Genomic DNA, 20768 nt, shown 5'->3' on the forward strand with positions numbered 1-20768 from the left:
GCTCTCTCTCCAGAGAGTGCCTTCTTCATCGAGTACTGCTCAGGGGCCTCTCCTGCTTGGCACCCCTGTGCCTCTTGAGCTGTGTCGACTCCTTCGACACTGCTCCTCCTCCTCATGAGCTATGTCGACTCCTTCGACACTGCTCCTCTTCCTCATGAGTTGTGTCGACTCCATCGACACTGCTCCTCCTCCTCATGAGCTGCTTGCCGGTTACCAGTGACCTCTTGTCAGCAGGCCGGTCCTTTATGACGTGCTTGGGCCTCCTTGCATACAGGCCGGTCCTCCATGACGTGCTTGGACCTCCTTGCATACAGGCCGGTCAAGTTGCTCTCCCACTACGCCTGCTACTACTCTCCAGCTAGGCCTCCGGCCTCTTGCTCAACCATCCTTAGGCCTGCTATGGTGGTCTTCCTTTATGACCCGAGCCTTGGTACTCTATGCTCCCCTTCTATGAACCTCCATGCCCGTGTCCTAAGGCCTATGACAAAGGCCACTGGATGCCATCGTCCTTCATGCTCCTGCTTGAGTACTCCTGCTATAGCAAAGTCACTTGCATCAGTCTCCAACCTTGTTGGAAGGTGGTAGTCGAAGTGCTGAAGCACTCCTGCTGATGTGAAGGCCTGGATGAGCTTGTGGAAGGCCTGTTGGGCCTCCTCTGGTAGCTCGAACTTCTTGAACCGTTCTATAGGCTTTACCAGTGCTGTCAAGGGCTTGGCTATGCGAGCAAAGTGGGCTATGAACCTTCGATAGAAGTTAGCAAAACCCAGGAACCTCTGGATGTCATGGATTGACTCCGGCATTGGCCACTCCTTGACAGTGCGCACCTTTTCTGGGTCCATCTCTATGCCCGTTGGCTTGATGATGTACCCCAGGAACTCGACTGTCTTGGTGTGGAACTCACACTTCGACAGCTTGGCAAAGAGCCTGTTGCTCCTTAAGCGAGTAAGGATCTCAGTGACATGCTTCACATGTGCTTCTCCAGTGTCACTGAAGATCAGGAAGTCATCTAGGTATACTACCACATATATCCCAATGATGTCTCGGAAGATGTCATTGATGAATGACTGGAAGTGAGCCGGAGCATTGGCTAGGCCAAAGGGCATCACTAGGTACTCATAGAGTCCCAACTGAGTGCCAAAAGCTGTCTTCCATTCATCTCCTTTAGCAATCCGGATGAGGTTGTATGCTGCTCTAAGGTCTAGCTTGGTATAGATCCTTGCCTTCCTGAGTAAGAACAGCTGCTCCTCGATGAGGGGCAATGGTGCCCTGTTCTTGACAGTGATCTCGTTGAGACCTCTGTAGTCCACACAGAGTCTGAGACCTCCATCCTTCTTTGGTACGAAGAGCACTGGTGATCGTGCCGGGCTCTTTGATGGTCTTATGAACCCCTTCTCGAGGTTCTCATCCAAGTACCTCCTCAACTCGGACATCTCCTTGGGTCCCTTAAGGTATAGGGGCCCTTGAGGTGGCTTCCCTCCTTCTATCAACTCGAGGTGGAGATCATGCTCGGTATGATGGGGCAGCTTGTCTGCTTCCACCTCATCAAACACATCTCGCAGGTGTTGGTATGGCTTTGGTATGTCTGCAGCCGTCACCACCTTATCTACCTCCACCTCCATCTCGACTCCTTTGTCTGCGCCTGTAGGTACAAAACCAAAGGCTGGGAGTGATGATGGTGGCTCCTCTAACAGCATGAACCCTATGGGTCCATCTTCCAGAGCTGCTCGTAGTATGCGCTCTGCTGAGACAAACTCGTTACCATGAAGGGTTGGTCTCCTCATGGTTAGGTCCCCTGCTCTTGCTGCTTCAGGGGGTCTCCTAGGGGGTCGGTCCTGCTCCTGAGTCTTGAACTCCAGCTGGCCCGTATCCCATTGTATGGTGGGTTTGAGCCTCCGTAGCTCAGTGAACCCCAGGATGAGGTCATAGTCTGCAGTGTCGGCCACTGAAGCTTCGACCACACCCAGATTGTGTGTACCAATAGATACCTGCATGCTCGCAGAACTATTGATGGAGAGTTGGTGCCCGGTGACACCATGGATCGATCTTGTTTTTATGGGTTTTGTGGGTATTTGGTACTTACTAATGAAAGAATCTGAGACTATGGACAAACCAGCACCGGTATCAGCTAGTATCCGAGCAGGATGGTCTTGAACCATTCCAGAGAGCTCCAGTACTGCTTTGCCTCCACTGGTAGAGAAACATACTTGACAATCTTGATATATACAGAGTGATGGCGAGGAGGTTTGTAGAGCAATGCATGCCATCAGTGCATCACCCCACTGACGTTTCCCTCGTCGTCATCATCATTGTGCTCCTCCTCGTGATCGGGGTCCATGGGTTGCTGGTATGAGCTGAGGTCCATGGCCTCGGGGTCACCCGTCTCAGTGCTGCCTGTGTGGCCATCTCCTGAGTCGGTGGCCTCCTCGAAGGGGTCTGCTGTGGTGACCATAACCTTTGGTCCCATGGGTCGAGAGCTAAGAGGGTCTACCCTCCTGCTGGGGCAGTCTCTGGCCCAATGGCCAATACCTTTGCATAAATGACAGGTGTTGATACCTGATGGAGCAGGGCTTCCTTGCTTCGAAGGTTGGGTGGGATGATGAGGAAGGGGTCGGTTTAGGTTTTGTATAGTTGCTTGTGATGGTGATCGAGCTGGATAAGGTTGAGTGGGTTGTCGGATGGGGATTGAACTTTGATTTGGCCGAGACCCAGTTCTTAGTGGGGGCGACGTGGCATTTGGAAGTGAGTGTCTAGCCGAGGACTGCTGTAGTAGCATCCTCTGTCGATCGATCTCCTCGACCTCTCGGTACCACTCCCATCTCTTCCCAGGTGGATTCCTCTCGAACTTCTCCTGTATGCTACGAGTGAGACTACCTCTGAAGAGATCAATCACTAGCTCATTGTCATCTAGGTTGACCTGTCCTTCCAAGTCTCTGAACCGCTCTACATGACGTGTGGCGGCACCAGGAGCATCACTTGTGAGTCTGAGAGCCAACAGCTTGTTGTATGCCTCCATCCTAGCATTGCGTGGGTTGAACTGCTCTGACAGTCGCTCTGTGAAGTAGTGCCAATCATTGAACAACCTTCCTTCTCTAGCTCTATCAATGCGGAGCTTGGAGGTCCACCACTCTCTTGCTGTCCCTTCCAGTTGAGCACCCATGTGATTGATCATCCTAGACTGCTCATACACCTGGTTGAACTTAAACCATGCTTCGGCTTCTAGAATGAAGATCTCCATGTCTCGGGGATTGAACTTTGGAAAGGGGGTGGCAATGGGCTTTGACCGGTTAAGCTCTGCCATGATGCTGGTATCCTCCTCGTGGTCCAGGGGGTAAGGGTCCGTCCTAGTCCTGCTGTAGGGGTCCAGCTTAGTCTTGACATATCTTGGCCCAGTTGGTGAAGCATACTTCTCGTAGTTGATGTCCTCCTGCTCATCCAGGTTGAATGAGACTGATCGTCTTGGTCGTGGGGCTGGAGTAGGAGTATGTGGGTCTCCTATCATAGACTCATCTCCTCCTCCTGCTTGGTCTTCTGAGTGAGAGAGGTCCATTGTCTCCTCCCTGCTCAGTTGAGCTCGTTGTAATCGTTCCTCTCGATGACCCTGTCTGGTAAGCTCTAGCTGTGCTTCCAATAGAGTGAGTAGTCTATCGAGCTTATTGTTGAGGTCTGGGTCCGTCATGGTGATCGTGAGGAGCTGCTTGAACGATCCACTCTAATGTCAGGGGTCTCGCGCCTGAAACCCAGGTCGGTCCGTCGAGATACTCGGTGACTATCAACTGTGTGACAGCTATTGTCTCGGTATCGGTGACTATCAAGTTGTGCAGTGACAGCAGGTGGCGTTCGTTGTATATACTATCGTAGGTTTCGGCTGACCTCTGTGGACACTCCGTTCAGGGGTAGCTCGGCACGATCGATATCAATGTTATGATGACACCAAGGTCTGGTGTGAGTGTTGATGATGATGAGGTTGATGGTGTTGGTGATGAGATTGGTGATGTCGATGATAATGAGGTTGATGGTGTTGGTGATAAGGTTGGTGGCGTCAACACGAGTGTCCAGTGTGTTGACTTGATGCTTGAAGTGATCCCCGGACCGCAGTGGACTACTGCCTTCGGTTCTATCTATATCCGGACCGCTAACCTGCTATGGGCGCCTTCGGACGTCAGGTAGTGGTGATACAACACACACACTACGATGAGGAGCAACCTTGATAGATTGCTGCTATGCTGACTGAACTAATGTATACTTATGCTGAAGTGATAACTAGTTATGGTGAGTAGAGTGGATGGGGATCCACTCGACCTATGATGATGAGAAAGCATGGTTATATACCTCTTCACAGCATTGCCAGCGATGCTGCTCCTGCTCTCTCTCCAGAGAGTACCTTCTTCATCGAGTATTGCTCAGGGGCCTCTCCTGCTTAGCACCCCTGTGCCTCTTGTCGACACTGCTCCTCCTCCTCATGACCTGGTGTCGACTCCTTCGACACTGCTCCTCCTCCTTTGATCAGTGACAGTTCCTTTGGCTCTTGTCTCTCGAGCCCCTGAATGGTAACCATCTGCATGCTCCTTGAGCTTGGTCCTCTTCGTGGCTTGTGCTTGGCCCTCCTTTGCATGTGAGTCCATAGAAGTCCATGGTCTCCATGGAGACTGCACTACGACCATGCTCTCTACTGGTGTCGACTAGGTCTTCGATACCTGTGCTCCTTCCATATGAACCCATGACCCTCCTGCTTCTTGAGCATCCAGGCCCATGACACTATGCTGACTGTAACTAATGAGTACTTGTGTTTCTAAAGTATTGACTAGTTGTATGGTGAGTAGAGTGGATGGGGATCCACTCGACCTATGATGATGAGAAAGCATGGTTATATACCTCTTCACAGCATCGCCAGCGATGCTGCTCCTGCTCTCTCTCCAGAGAGTACTTTCTCCATCGAGTACTGCTCAGGGGCCTCTCCTGCTTGGCACCCCTGTGCCTCTTGAGTGGTGTCGACTCCTTCGACACTGCTCCTCCTCCTCATGACCTGTGTCGACTCCTTCGACACTGCTCCTCCTCCTCATGACCTGTGTCGACTTCCTGTCTCTCGAGCCCCTGAGTGGTAACCATCTGAGCTTGGTCCTCCTCATGGCTGCGCCTGCTCTTTGAGCTTGGTCCTCCTCGTGGCTGTGCCTGGTCCTCCTCGCATATGGGCTCAGTGCTCCTTTGCATGTGAATCCATAGGAGTCCATGGTCTCCATGGAGACTGCACTACGACCATGCTCTCTACTGGTATCGACTAGGTCTTCGATACCTGTGCTCCGTCCATATGAACCAGTGACCCTCCTGCTTCTTGAGCATCCAGGCCCATGACACTACCCCCCTCTTAAGAGCCGAGCTCCGTCGAGGCATGCTCTGGTCTGGTTCATGCTGACTCCTCCTCTTCCTTGACAACATCGTCCCCGTCATCCTTCCTCCTTCTCTCAACGTCATCCTCCTCTCTCTACTCCTCCTGTTCTCTCTTCCTCTCTCTACTCCTCCTGTTCTCTCCTCCTCTCTCCACTCTGTCTACTCACTCGTCCCCCCTCCGACACCTCATACTCCTGGATGAGGTCGGGACAGTTGAGGTTCTCTACTGGTTCCCATGAAGCAGCTTCCTCTGAGTACCCTCTCCACAACACCTTGTACTCCGTAGTCCCATTGTGTGAACGCTTGTCGATGAGTGCTTCGACTTCGAAGTCGAGGTCCTCATCTGGAAGTGATGGTATGGTGGGCTGTTCAGCACGTTGAGGAAGAGAACTTGTTCTTGCTGGCTCGAGCATGGAGACATGGAACACATCATGCACCCTAAGGTTTGCTGGCAATGTGATTCGATAAGCTCGGCGTCCTACCCGTTCCTGAACTGGGTAGGGTCCTGCAAACCGGGTGTCTAACTTGGGTGTGGGTCTCCTTGTCTTCCAGTTTCGTCAGTTGATATAGACCATATCACCCACCTTAAACTCGATGTCCTTGTGCTTCCTGTTATACTGGTTTACTGATCTACGTTGTGCCTCTCTGATCTGCTCCTGGAGGTACTTGCAACGCTCCTTTCCATCCATGAGGTACTCGAAGCGACCTGGATCATTGACTCCTAGTCGTTGAGGGATGTCAGGATGAGCTTTGGGGTTCCATCCATAGCATGCAAAGAATGGTGAGACACCAATGCTGTTGTGGACCGTGTTGTTGTATACAAAGGCCGCAGTGTCCAGCAGGTTGGCCCAGTCATTCTGCTCATAGTTGCAGTACATCCTGAGATATTGCTCTATGACCTGATTGACTCTCTCTGTCTGACCATCAGTTTGAGGATGGTAGGCCGTGCTAAGTGAGTGCTTCACACCCATTTGCTCTGCAAATGCCTTCCATGCTCCTGATATGAACTGCCTGCCTCGGTCCGAGACCATGTGATCTGGATATCCAAAGAGTCTAACCATGTGTCCATATAGCAATACTGCAGTCTGTTTGGCCGTGACTGTCTTATGGGTTGGAGCTAGTATGGCAAACTTGGTTAACCTGTCGACGATGACTAGGATAGAGTCATAGGTCTTGGAGTCATACTTCTTTGATGGTGGTAGTCCTTCAATGAAGTCGAGGGATATGGAGCCCCAGGGCCTGTCTGGGGTTGCTAGTGGCTGTAGCAAACCATATGGACGATGACGAGGAGCTTTGTACCTAGCACATACAGGACAACTTGCTACATAGTCTGCAATCCAAGCTGTCATGTTTGGCCACCAGTAATGTCGTTGAGCTGCCTTGATGGTAGCATCTCTTCCTACGTGTCCAGCAGTGATACCATCATGACATTGGGTCATCACCATGAATCGCAGATGCTCTACAGAGAGAGACTGTCCATCTACCTCTTTGGCACTCCTTGAGTGTCGGTTGTTGGTCCTCCCTGGCATGATCACCTTGGGGATAACCAACCTTCCTCCACTGTACCATAGGTCATCCTTGAGTTCGAAAGGCTTCTTCCTATGTATCTCCTGTAGCTCTTGGTCTAAAGGCTGGAAGATCTTGACCAGGTCTTTGAGACCTTTTGATGCTATGGACTCCATCGAGATCATGGGGGCCACTAGGAGCGAGTCATGGTCTGCTGTCTCCTTGAACACTCGAGGAGGCAGTAGTTGCCTCACATTGTGATCCTGCTCTTCACCAGCTGGTTGCATGTCTGTCCTTCTGGTGAGAGCATCGGGTTCACCACCTTTGTCGCCTGGTCGATACTGCAATATGAAGTCGAAGTCTGCTAGTAGTATGGCCCATCGAGCCTGTCGACCTGTGATGCGTCTCTGTGACTTGAAGTACTTGAGGGCTTCATGGTCAGTGAGGATGACCAGTTGGTTCGGTAGTCCAGCTAGCATGTGTCGCCACTGAGTGAGGCAGGCGACCACAGCTAGGAGCTCCTTATCATGGATCTCATAGTTCTTCTCGGCAGAAGACATCTTCCTAGAGTAGAAGGCCACTGGATGCCATCGTCCTTCATGCTCCTGCTTGAGTACTCCTGCTATAGCAAAGTCACTTGCATCAGTCTCCAACCTTGTTGGAAGGTGGTAGTCGAAGTGCTGAAGCACTCCTGCTGATGTGAAGGCCTGGATGAGCTTGTGGAAGGCCTGTTGGGCCTCCTCTGGTAGCTCGAACTTCTTGAACCGTTCTATAGGCTTTACCAGTGCTGTCAAGGGCTTGGCTATGCGAGCAAAGTGGGCTATGAACCTTCGATAGAAGTTGGCAAAACCCAGGAACCTCTGGATGTCATGGATTGACTCTGGCATTGGCCACTCCTTGACAGTGCGCACCTTTTCTGGGTCCATCTCTATGCCCGTTGGCTTGATGATGTACCCCAGGAACTCGACTGTCTTGGTGTGGAACTCACACTTCGACAGCTTAGCAAAGAGCCTGTTGCTCCTTAAGCGAGTGAGGACCTCGGTGACATGCTTCACATGTACCTCTTCAGTGTCACTGAAGATCAGGAAGTCATCTAAGTATACCACTACATATACTCCAATGATGTCTCGGAAGATGTCATTGATGAATGACTGGAAGTGAGCCGGAGCATTGGCTAGGCCAAAGGGCATCACTAGGTACCCATAGAGTCCCAACTGAGTGCCAAAAGCTGTCTTCCATTCATCTCCTTTAGCAATCCGGATGAGGTTGTATGCTGCTCTAAGGTCTAGCTTGGTATAGATCCTTGCCTTCCTGAGTAAGAACAGCTGCTCCTCGATGAGGGGCAATGGTGCCCTGTTCTTGACAGTGATCTCGTTGAGACCTCTGTAGTCCACACAGAGTCTGAGACCTCCATCCTTCTTTGGTACAAAGAGCACTGGTGATCGTGCCAGGCTCTTCGATGGTCTTATGAACCCCTTCTTGAGGTTCTCATCCAAGTACCTCCTCAACTCGGACATCTCCTTGGGTCCCTTGAGGTATAGGGGCCCTTGAGGTGGCTTACCTCCTTCTATCAACTCGAGGTGGAGATCATGCTTGGTATGATGGGGCAGCTTGTCTACTTCCACCTCATTGAACACATCTCGCAGGTATTGGTATGGCTTTGGTATGTCTGCAGCCGTCACCACCTTGTCTACCTCCACCTCCATCTCGACTCCTTTGTCTGCACCTGTAGGTACAAAACCAAAGGCCAGGAGTGATGATGGTGGCTCCTCCAACAGCATGAACCCTATGGGTCCATCTTCCAGAGCTGCTCGTAGTATGCACTCTGCTGAGACAAACTCGTTACCATGAAGGGTTGGTCTCCTCATGGTTAGGTCCCCTGCTCTTGCTGCTTCAGGGGGTCTCCTTGGGGGTCGGTCCTGCTCCTGAGTCTTGAACTCCAGCTGGCCCGTATCCCATTGTATGGTGGGTTTGAGCCTCTGTAGCTCAGTGAACCCCAGGATGAGGTCATAGTCAGCAGTGTCGGCCACTGAAGCTTCAACCACACCCAGATTGTGTGTACCAATAGATACCTGCATGCTCGCAGAACTATTGATGGAGAGTTGGTGCCCGGTGACACCATGGATCGATCTTGTTTTTATGGGTTTTGTGGGTATTTGGTACTTACTAATGAAAGAATCTGAGACTATGGACAAACCAGCACCGGTATCAGCTAGTATCCGAGCAGGATGGTCTTGAACCATTCCAGAGAGCTCCAGTACTGCTTTGCCTCCACTGGTAGAGAAACATACTTGACAATCTTGATATATACAGAGTGATGGCGAGGAGGTTTGTAGAGCAATGCATGCCATCAGTGCATCACCCCACTGACGTTTCCCTCGTCGTCATCATCATCGTGCTCCTCCTCGTGATCGGGGTCCATGGGTTGCTGGTATGAGCTGAGGTCCATGGCCTCGGGGTCACCCGTCTCAGTGCTGCCTGTGTGGCCATCTCCTGAGTCGGTGGCCTCCTCGAAGGGGTCTGCTGTGGTGACCATAACCTTTGGTCCCATGGGTCGAGAGCTAAGAGGGTTTACCCTCCTGCTGGGGCAGTCTCTGGCCCAATGGCCGATACCTTTGCATACATGACAGGTGTTGATACCTGATGGAGCAGGGCTTCCTTGCTTCGAGGGTTGGGTGGGATGATGAGGAAGGGGTCGGTTTAGGTTTTGTATAGTTGCTTGTGTAGTTGCTTGTGATGGTGATCGAGCTGGATAAGGTTGAGTGGGTTGTCGGATGGGGATTGAACTTTGATTTGGCCGAGACCCAGTTCTTAGTGGAGGTGACGTGGCATTTGGAAGTGAGTGTCTAGCCGAGGACTGCTGTAGTAGCATCCTCTGTCGATCGATCTCCTCGACCTCTCGATACCACTCCCATCTCTTCCCAGGTGGATTCCTCTCGAACTTCTCCTGTATGCTACGAGTGAGACTACCTCTGAAGAGATCAATCACTAGCTCATTGTCATCTAGGTTGACCTGTCCTTCCAAGTCTCTGAACCGCTCTACATGACGTGTGGCGGCACCAGGAGCATCACTTGTGAGTCTGAGAGCCAACAGCTTGTTGTATGCCTCCATCCTAGCATTGCGTGGGTTGAACTGCTCTGACAGTCGCTCTGTGAAGTAGTGCCAATCATTGAACAACCTTCCTTCTCTAGCTCTATCAATACGGAGCTTGGAGGTCCACCACTCTCTTGCTGTCCCTTCCAGTTGAGCACCCATGTGATTGATCATCCTAGACTGCTCATACACCTGGTTGAACTTAAACCATGCTTCAGCTTCTAGAATGAAGATCTCCATGTCTCGGGGATTGAACTTTGGAAAGGGGGTGGCAATGGGCTTTGACCGGTTAAGCTCTGCCATGATGCTGGTATCCTCCTCGTGGTCCAGGGGGTAAGGGTCCGTCCTAGTCCTGCTGTAGGGGTCCAGCTTAGTCTTGACATATCTTGGCCCAGTAGGTGAAGCATACTTCTCGTAGTTGATGTCCTCCTGCTCCTCCAGGTTGAATGAGACTGATCGTCTTGGTCGTGGAGCTGGAGTAGGAGTATGTGGGTCTCCTATTATAGACTCATCTCCTCCTCCTGCTTGGTCTTCTGAGTGAGAGAGGTCCATTGTCTCCTCCCTGCTCAGTTGAGCTCGTTGTAATCGTTCCTCTCGATGACCCTGTCTGGTAAGCTCTAGCTGTGCTTCCAATAGAGTGAGTAGTCTATCGAGCTTATTGTTGAGGTCTGGGTCCGTCATGGTGATCGTGAGGAGCTGCTTGAACGATCCACTCTAATGTCAGGGGTCTCGCGCCTGAAACCCAGGTCGGTCTGTCGAGATACTCGGTGACTATTAAACTGTGTGACAGCTATTGTCTCGGTATCGGTGACTATCAAGTTGTGCAGTGACAGCAGGTGGCGTTCGTTGTATATACTATCGTAGGTTTCGGCTGACCTCTGTGGACACTCCGTTCAGGGGTAGCTCGGCACGATCAATATCAATGTTATGATGACACCAAGGTCTGGTGTGGGTGTTGATGATGTTGAGGTTGATGGTGTTGGTGATGAGATTGGTGATGTCGATGATAATGAGGTTGATGGTGTTGATGATAAGGTTGGTGATGTCAATGATAATGAGGTTGATGGTGTTGGTGATAAGGTTGGTGGCGTCAACACGAGTGTCCAGTGTGTTGACTTGATGCTTTGAAGTGATCCCCGGACCGCAGTGGACTACTGCCTTCGGTTCTATCTATATCCGGACCGCTAACCTGCTATGGGCGCCTTCGGACGTCAGGTAGTGGTGATACAACACACACACTACGATGAGGAGCAACCTTGATAGATTGCTGCTATGCTGACTGTAACTAATGAGTACTTGTGTTTCTAAAGTATTGACTAGTTGTATGGTGAGTAGAGTGGATGAGGATCCACTCGACCTATTGATGAGAAAGCATGGTTATATACCTCTTCTCAGCATCGCCAGCGATGCTGCTCCTGCTCTCTCTCCAGAGAGTACCTTCTTCATCGAGTACTGCTCAGGGGCCTCTCCTGCTTGGCACCCCTGTGCCTCTTGAGCTGTGTCGACTCCTTCGACACTGCTCCTCCTCCTCATGACCTGGTGTCGACTCCTTTGACACTGCTCCTCCTCCTTTGATCAGTGACAGTTCCTTTGGCTCTTGTCTCTCGAGCCCCTGAGTGGTAACCATCTGCATGCTCCTTGAGCTTGGTCCTCTTCGTGGCTGTGCCTGCTCCTTGAGCTTGGTCCTCCTCGTGGCTGTGCCTGCTCCTTGAGCTTGGTCCTCCTCGTGGCTGTGCTTGGCCCTCCTTTGCATGTGAGTCCATAGGAGTCCATGGTCTCTATGGAGACTGCACTATGACCATGCTCTCTACTGGTGTCGACTAGGTCTTCGATACCTGTGCTCCTTCCATATGAACCCATGACCCTCCTGCTTCTTGAGCATCCAGGCCCATGACATGACCCTCCTGCTTCTTGAGCATTCAGGCCCATGACAATGTGCTGGGCAGCTCAGATGTCTGAGACAGATTCACTAAACCTTCTCCAATGGTAAGGTCCATCTCCAAGAGGTATGGATTGACATATCTGGTGTTGTGGCGATGACTGGTGGACAGGCAATGATTGGTGGACATGATTTAGTTGAGGCCAGAGAGAGAGGTTGTGAGATGGTAGCTAAACAAAAAGAAACTTCTACTCTGTGTGAAAAGGGACAAGGAGAGGAGTCAAGTGAAAGGGTTTTGTGCAGACAAAAGGGTTCATGTGAAGAAAGCTGCACAGGAAATGTGGAGGTATTTGTGCAAGTAAATCATGTGCAGCATCACATGCAACATCATGTGAGTGAAGACTCAGGTCCAATTCTGAAAACACTGCTGCAACTGTCCAGCTGAAGCAGTGTTTTCAAAAATTAGAGTATTTTCCAAAATGGCAGAGCTTACATAAGAAATGAATATTCGACACAAGTGAAAACTCAAAAAAAACATGAGTTTCCAAAAAATTAAAATTAAAAAATAAAAAATAAAAAAACTGAAACCCCCTACTCTCACTTCAGTCATTTGAGTAAACACGTTTCTGTCCTAAAAACAGCAGTGACATCGTACTCAGACTCGCCCCGATCACCAGCCATCGGGACTAAAACTTTATCAAAATCTAGCTTCGACTGCAATCGACGCACAGCCCGTTCACAGGCGAACCGACACCGACACAGACTGGATGTTGGAAGATGCTTAGTTAGTATGACAGTCTGTATGCGTCAAGCATCATGAGCGTCACCTCAAGGCTAATTCGCTCTCCCTTGGCGGTGCATTCTTGATATCACTCTGAAGATGGTTGCAAAGAAGACCACGATGTTAGAACAATGAAATGCAAATAAGTTCTGAGATCTGCTACGAATCTGTGATGATGCCGGTTCCTCATTGCGCGGGAGCAGACCGAAGCTCCTTGGCCATCTGAGCTTCCTTTCCGCTCAACAAACCTTCAGCTCTCTGTCCTCCCTGTGTCGCCTCATCGACCACATCGCTCAGATCTTCAACTTCAGCGGCACCCTCTGCGCCATCATCTCCCTCATCCTCGCCCACCTCGTCGATAACGAATGCGGATCGTTCTTGCAAGAGCGCTTCCTGTGCTGCACGTAGCGCTTCTGCCGCTGCCTTCGGGCCTGCTGTCGACAAGTCGCTTCCACGAAGACTGATCCTCTTGTCCACTTTTGATGTCTGTGATGATTGCTTTTCCAACGTTCGTCCTCGTTCTTCCTGTGACCCTGATGGTGAGGTGGCCGACGTCGGTGTTGCACCTGCTGCAGCCTTGAGATCCTGTGTTGATTGGGTACGTGCTGGCGCCCGCAATGCATTAAAAAGACGATTGCCCAGTGTTGACTTGCGCTCTTCCGCGGCCTTCCTTCTCTCCTCTGCCTCCTTCTCCCTCAGCTCCTGCGTGTCCATCTTGCCTCCATCCAACGTCGAATTCCTGCCAAATGACGGCCTTGGTCCTGTCACAGTATGCGTCTGCAGCCTCTGCCCGACTTGATCTGCCAGCTGGTTCATCTTTGCTTTACCCTCCTCACCCAATAGGTTGCCAAGGAAGCCAACAACCTTGCCTCGTGCACCAGTGGTGACATCACGACTATAGGTGGCTTCGCTTGTTGCCCAGCTGTTCTCCTTACTTGCTCCGGGTACTGCTCTTGGTGCGCCTGGCAGACTGGGCGCGGTGTGCCATGCGTAAGCGCCTCCGCTCTGGGATCGTTCGACAGGTTCGAGGTAGAAGGATTCGGTGAGGTCGGATTTGAAGAAGGATTCGAGCACGGGTGAAGAAAGAACGAGCATGCGGAAAGAGGCGAGCGATAAGAACGGCACATCTTGGCCGATGGTATCTGACGGAGTTTTGCTGTCTTTGACCTCCTTGGACGCTGCAGCTGCTGCAGCCCCTCCTTTTGAGTCCTCACCACCTTCGTTGCTAGGCTTGGTAATCTTGTCGGTATCGCCCTTGCTTTCAGCCTCCGTTTTCAGCTTGTCTGCACGGTCGACTGCGATCTCCCAAAGTGCTTCGGAGGCACGATCAAGTTCTGCTTGCCACTCGTCGGTGCCTTCAGCGCACACGTCGCCCTTGGGCAGATCCGAGGCTGATTTGAGGTTGGCGGTCTTGTCGCCCAGGAGAGATGCAAGTTCTTCTGCTACTGCGGCTCTTGATCGACCTGCGACGTAGGTCACGAAGCGGAGTCCAGGGTATTTAGCCTCATATATCGCATTCAATCTTGCCAGCTCTGTTCGTTTGCAGTCATGATGCGGGTGACAAGACAGAATGAGATCAACGTCAAGGCCAGTCCAAGTGAGCTAGCCAGTGTGCGCATGTACTTACTTTCGAGAGTAGCAGGGTCGACCTGACCTCCCTTCATCTGCTCCTTTCGGCTCTCTTCGCTAAGCTCTGAAGTTGGCGCATTGAGTGGTGCGCCGATCCTTGGGTGTCCGCCGATGAACTTGGCACACCGTCCTACCTCCCATCCTGGCTCGTCTTCAACACAGAAGCGGGCGACATCGAGCAGACCTTCATATGACTCCGGTCGAGCGTCTTCTGGCAGGTCAGCGATGGCAGCTGCCGATTGCGACGCAAGATCAGGCAGAAGCTCTTTAGGACATTCTAGAAGACGTAAGAGGATGGGCGATAGCTGGTCAGGTGTCGCATTCGGGATCTGACCCGGGGGGATGCTGGATACTGCCATCGCGCTGCAGCCGCTTCTTGTGGTTGGAGCCGATGGAGCTTGATTCAACCTTGACAAATGATGCAAGGAGGATTTCGAGCTAGATGCTGTGAGATAGGGTAATCGTTAAGAGTCGTCGACAAGTGATAGTATTGAAGCAAGTGAAAGACCAACAACTCTGATTGTGCGTGTGGGCATGCACGGACGTTGAAGTGTGCGCTGTGCTGCCTCGCTTGCTGAAATTCGGCTCTGGCCGTTGAAGTTGGACCCTCGCGAAGATAAGTGAGCCGCAAAAACAAACGTGATCTAACAAAGACGCTCTGCACGAAAAAGGAAGAATTGAGACAGAGAGTGGACAAAGAGCAACACTCGACTCCACTCGTACCTCCATCCTCACCATCGCCTAAGCTCGTGTTCTTCAGCCATCGGCTCCTGCGACCTCCCTCACAGTCACACTCACCTAGGCATCGCCGCCATGTCAACATCATCATCTGCCATTGCAGGACCTTCGCAGTCCAGAGTGGAGACCAATTCACGTGGCATCCCGCACGCTCCATTCATCGTACGTATTCGCAACAACTTTTTCTTGGCAGCTCCGCTCCCAATGGTAGAGCGGCTCACTGACCTTCCCTATCTCCACATCTTCGGTTGATCACACTGCAGTCCAATGTGCAGGAATACCTCGGTGGGCCGGATGAGGATGTCGAGCCAACATTGAAAAAGTTTCAGGAGACCATGTCCAAGTACAAGTTCATGGAGCTCAACACAGCTCAACGACGTCGAGGCCTCGAAGAAAAGATTCCAGACATTCACAAAACCCTCCAAATGGTCAACTTCTTGAAAGAAAAAAAGGATGATCCAGAATCGATAGAGACTACGTTCGAGCTGAACGACACCCTCTTTGCAAAGGCTAAGCTCGATCCTGTCGACAGCGTCCACTTATGGCTAGGAGTAAGTGCTTCAACCTGTTCCCAATTGCTACTCCGAAGCGCATGTGATGCTGACCACCTCATCCATCTTACCCTTATCTGTCTTCTCATACGCTGCCGCTGCAACAGGCAAACGTCATGCTGGAATATCCGATCGACGAAGCCATCTCCCTGCTAACCAGCAAACTCTCTGGTGCCGAAAAGTCACTCGCATCCTCCAAAGAAGACCTCGACTTCTTGAGAGAACAGATTACCATCATGGAAGTCAACACGGCTCGCGTACACAACTGGGATGTCAAGCGTCGTCGCGAACGTAGAGAACAGCTCGAACGAGACGGTCTCACAGAAGAAAAGGACGCTGCCAAGGCGTCACAGGCGTCGTGAGTCTCCTTCTCCCCCTGTATCACCACTTGTCATTGGCAAATCAAAGCGCAAAAAGCAAACCCAACAGAACTGTGACTGAAACGAAAGCGCTCTTGTTTGTGTTTGATGCGGGACAACAGCAGGTGGCTTTCGGACGATCGTGATACCAGTGAGCGCCCGGCTTTAAGTAGGAATGAGACGGGGGAAGAATCAAGCCGACGAGGCGTAGCGGACGCAATCAAGGATCAGCAGCACGCGGGAGGGACAGAGAGCAAAGCAGCGGACAAAGCCTCGACAATGGCGACAGAGCAGCAAAGCGAATCAGATACCCAAATACCGAAAGCTCAGTCGATTGAGAAACCGGATGACAACGCAGCAACAACGAAGATTGACGAGGCAAATGGTTCCACAGGTACAGCGACATGGGGCCAAAAGCCAGACGCTGCTCAGTCGACCTCAACCTCGAGCACCGAGACTGTCACCAAGTCCGCACCAGCCGAGCCTAACGCACCATCTGTTTCACCTGCCAGCTCCTCCAACCCCAACCCCATAGACCGCATCAGCAACCTCCCAACATCCCTCACATCTCCAGCAGCAGGCGACCTCGCATCATCCACCACCCTCATCGTACCTCCACTCAACTTCTCAATGGTCTCCCGCGGCATCTACCGCTCTGGCCATCCCAACGAGCGCAATTTTGAATTCCTCCGCCGACTCAATCTCAAATCCGTTCTCTACTTGGGCACCGAAGATTATCGCTCAAATATGACCAACTGGACCGCCTCCCAAAACATTCGGGCATTCCACCTTCGACTAGCGATCAACAAGGAGCCCACAGCCGAAATGGACGAAGTTGATGTGGTCAAAGCTCTGCAGCTGATCTTAAAGCCTGAAAATTGGCCCATCTTGATTCATTGCAACAAGGGAAAGTACAGAGTAGGATGCATCGTGGGGCTGGTGAGAAGGCTGCAAGGATGGAGCCATACAAGTATCTTTGAAGAGTATAGCAGGTTTGCGGGTACCAAGATCAGCGATCTGGAGTATATTGAGGTTTTTGATTTGTCGAAGGTCTCTCTGACGAGCTGAATAGCGTTTGCAATGGAAGTCATAACTAAATGTCTTCCCTTTGGTGCTCGACGGATTGGCTTCTTAAAGCTTGATTGTTGCGAGCCCGGTTTGATTGTGGAATGTTGTGCAGGAAGCCGGACACGAGCTAGACGTTAGAACCACACCTCGACCCACTTTCTGTGTCGCGCGCCGGACTGAAGTCTTCCGCGAACAGCCTCCAGGACTCGAGCTCTTTGCCATTGCCACATCGAAACTGTGTGGGTCGTGCGCGGGCAATGTACCCGTTCCGTCAATGAGTCCAGATAGCGCCTGCTGTCTGTGGTTGCGTACCCTGTGCGAGGCTGGGCGGTGTTGTTGACGAATTCTAAGAAGGTAGCGCGACGATAACCTCTCTGCAACGTTTGCGAAGGTTCGAGATTGGAGAACATGTAGGGCAGGTGGCGAAGGTCGTTATCCACATACATATGGTATTGATGAACAGTAGGACCCTCTCCATTGATCACACGACCGCCTTGCGTTGCTCTCTGTGAATGTTTCGCGTGCCATGGCGCCACATAGCTCCCAGCCGCCTCGGCGCTGAACACACCGCGCCACCTTGCCTCTTTGCTAATCAGTCCTTCTGCTGTGGCGCCTCGGAGCTGCTCCGGGTCGGCGAAAGCCTTGCAGCCTACAAGCACGAGATTCTCTAAATGCGGCCATGCCACCGAAAGGCATGTAGCCCACTGAACGCCCAGAATTGCATCAGCTGAGACCCAGTCGCAACAGCTCAGGTCAAGTGTTCTGAGCTTCGGAAGGCTCCTGCTCAGTTTGCGAAGGATAGAGGCAGCTGTTTCTGATTTCGTACTGAAGGCATTCCTCGAAACGTTTGTCCCGGAGATTCTGGAACCCGCAAGGCTGAGCGTCTCGAGATTGGGAAGTCGCGCAAGGGTTGACACGATCGATTCCAAGGATGTGTCGATTGTATTGGGTTGGTCTTCCGCGTTCGAAAAAGAGTTGTTCCAGCCAGCCAAGCTGAGCATGCGGAGTGAGACGAACATCTGGCCTCCGTGCATTGTAAATAACATGCGGTGCATGGTGTGCTTTGCAATGCTCGAGAAGGAAAGATCGAGCGAAGAGAAGGCATCACCTCTCTTAGCAGAGAGTGTAGTGCCGAGGTCCTCATAAGATATGGCGCTTGCCTCCCAGTCGTCTTCGGCTCCGTCCTGGTCTTTCAAACCACTTTGATCGATCTCGAGAGCCTCGGTGATGTCAGCGTGTGTTAGTGCCTGAGCCACTGAATCGCATAAAGGCTGTTTAGTGAATGCGAGGCGTCCACACAGAGCCATCATGCGCTGGCGCATGTGAGCCGGAAGGTACTCGAGCACCTCAGCTTTTTGCAAGTGGTCTATCTCGCTTGTCTCGTCTCGAGCTTTTCCCCTGGTGCCCTTATCACTAGTTGACGGCGGGCGATTGAGCGAATCGGCGATGACACACAAAGCCATATCGCAAAGAGATAAGAGAGGTCGACTTTCATGGAAGGGGTCTGAAGAGTCGTAGAAGCGTCGAAGCCCGGCACACGTTGCCCTCTGCTTTGCCCGCTGCTTTGCCCTCACAGCTGCTGTTGGAGTCATGGTATGAGCTGCGTCGGCAGGCTGGCTGTCTGTCCGCTCTCTCCAGTCCTGGTCGCCGAGTGGGGCGGTAGTGGAAGACATGAGGGCTTGTAAGCGCTGTCTATTTAAATGCGAAGCATTGCCTCTGCGTATGCTGAGTCGGTCGAAGTCGTCCCGCCAGGATTCAGGTGGCATCGGCCCTGCTACTTGTCGCTTCAGGTGTCGCTCACCTGTCCGTTGCTCTCGCTCCCTTCGAGCTTGTTCGATAGACGACATAAGCATGAGTCCTGCCCTAGATGAAGGGGATTCATACTCTTGCGGTTGAGGCGCGAATGCATGAGACAATGCTTTCGGTTGCGACTGTGCGCCATCTTGCGCACGAGCGAGTTTGGCTTGCAGGTTACGGGCTCGGCGCAGATCCTGCTCTCTTGCTCGAGCCAGCCTTCCATTGACGCTGAACTTGGACGACTCGGCCTGTCCCACCATTTTGATAACTGCCAGAGTTCGATCTTGTGCATTCCGTGTCGGTCAGGTTTCGGAGGAAGGGGGCTAAGTTCAGATAAATGAAGGCACGGATGATGGCGAAGGCAAGTGCACTTAACTTTAACTCAGCTTCGTGTAATGTTGTGGAGGTGTAACTTATCAAAAATCAAAAATCAAAAAAAAAAAAAAAAATCAAAAATCAAAAATCAAGCTTGCTTGCCGGAAAAAGCGCCGAAAAAATCGCCGCTGAAAATCACACGCACATTCCTATCATGTCTTGCACAGCTTGAGCGAAGATGTTGGTACAGGTCCATTGACATTTGCAACACTACACTGATGAAACTAGAGGGTATACATACATATATATATATATATATAGCATCTGACTGATGATGGATAGATCAAGACCCAATCATGGCACTGAGCATGCGCTTGTAGTCACCGCTGGTCTCGCCTTCGACACGATTCTTGAGACCCTTCTTGTGGAAGAGCTGAGCATAGGCTGGCTTGATCTGACCCTCGAAGCGAGGCTTGTTCCAGTGAAGACGAGCGACACGGTAAATAAGACGCTCGTCCTTGGTTCCCATGCCCTTCATGCTGTCCTCGAGCAGACGTGCATCACGAGTGACACCCTGCCCATCGTTCTCGGCACCATCCACAATATATCGGAGTGCGTCTCGCATGTGGCCAGAGAATTCCGTGTCAATCATCTTGGACAGAGGCTTTCGCTGATGACGCTGGTAGGCCTGGGCGACGGCGGCAAGGTGTGGACTGCTGCGTTGAATGAGGATACCGCAGATGGCAATCTCGTCTGTACCAGCACCACGAGCAGCATTGTGAAGGGCAGCAGCATCTGCTTCGACAGCTTGGTGGTCGATAGGAGCAGTGTCCTCCTGGCGAACACTCTGCATGGCCATGACAAACATTCGCTTGGTCTTGAACGAGAGCTCGTCCTCGACCACCTTTTCTAGGTTCTTGCCGTAGGTGACCTGGTAATACTGCTTGAGGAGGTGCATCTCCATGTTGGTCCTGCCGAGGATCACCTCGTTGAGAAGGTCCTCGTGCGTACCAGCACCCTGGCAGGCACGCTTGATGAGCCAACAGTCGTATAAGACAGGACCAAGCACCTTGGCACGAAGTGCTGCTTGGAACCAGCCAGATGTTTCCTTTTCGAGGACACTGAGCAGATCCTTGCCAACAGTTGCCTTGAACGTATGGCGAAGAGCATCGATCTGGTAGGCATCAAGGGGGGCTAGTGTGGTAATGAGAGCACCCTCATCGGTGCCGAAGCCCTTGGTGGCTTTGCGAAGTCTCTCGACGTCTTGAGCTGGATTGTACCCGGGCGGAGATGGTGCAGGCTGGTTGGGAGGTGGAGGTGGGATAGGCACGCCAAGGTAGTACGCACCAGCTGCCGTCGATGGAGGAACGGGAGCAGGAGCACCGTAGGCATGCTGAGGTGGAGGTGGATGAGCATGAGGATGATGGTGATGATGATGAGGAGGAGGAGGAGGTGGTGGTGGAGCGTGATGCCCGTGTGGCGGACCAGGTGGTGGAGCATAACCTCCACCATAGGGTGCTTGAGGGGGAGGAGGTGCTCCGTATCCTCCAGCGTGAGGAGGGGGTGGACCAGCGGGAGGTGCATAGCCTCCGTAGCCGCCTTGAGGCATGGGAGGAGGAGCGCCGTAGCCTTGAGGAGGTGGGTATGAATTTTGTTGCCAGGACAT

The 20768-nt window shown here is 52.0% G+C and overlaps 4 protein-coding genes across 4 annotated transcripts; 1 reads left to right on the top strand and 3 right to left on the bottom strand.

The window, feature by feature from the left end:
* Positions 1–12831: 12831 nt before the first annotated feature.
* On the bottom strand, positions 12832–14633 carry UHO2_04374 (uncharacterized protein; the record flags this gene model as incomplete). Its single annotated transcript, XM_041556047.1, has 2 exons — positions 12832–14177; positions 14273–14633. The coding sequence occupies 2 exons, from the start codon at positions 14631–14633 to the stop codon at positions 12832–12834; spliced, it is 1707 nt and encodes a 568-aa protein (XP_041411981.1).
* A 454-nt stretch (positions 14634–15087) lies between these two features.
* On the top strand, positions 15088–16990 carry UHO2_04375 (uncharacterized protein; the record flags this gene model as incomplete). The annotated part of the gene is made up of 4 exons (XM_041556048.1): positions 15088–15174; positions 15276–15563; positions 15671–15921; positions 16045–16990. The coding sequence occupies 4 exons, from the start codon at positions 15088–15090 to the stop codon at positions 16988–16990; spliced, it is 1572 nt and encodes a 523-aa protein (XP_041411982.1).
* Positions 16991–17124: 134 nt separating this feature from the next.
* Positions 17125–19047, bottom strand: UHO2_04376 (uncharacterized protein; the record flags this gene model as incomplete). The annotated part of the gene is made up of 1 exon (XM_041556049.1): positions 17125–19047. The coding sequence occupies one exon, from the start codon at positions 19045–19047 to the stop codon at positions 17125–17127; it is 1923 nt and encodes a 640-aa protein (XP_041411983.1).
* Positions 19048–19445: 398 nt separating this feature from the next.
* On the bottom strand, positions 19446–20768 carry UHO2_04377 (uncharacterized protein; the record flags this gene model as incomplete). The annotated part of the gene is made up of 1 exon (XM_041556050.1): positions 19446–20768. One exon carries the CDS (start codon positions 20766–20768, stop codon positions 19446–19448), a length of 1323 nt encoding a protein of 440 aa, XP_041411984.1.

This window comes from Ustilago hordei, assembly GCF_900519145.1.
Source record: "Ustilago hordei strain Uho2 genome assembly, contig: UHO2_contig_08, whole genome shotgun sequence".
In the NCBI taxonomy this organism is placed as follows: Eukaryota; Fungi; Basidiomycota; class Ustilaginomycetes; order Ustilaginales; family Ustilaginaceae; genus Ustilago; species Ustilago hordei.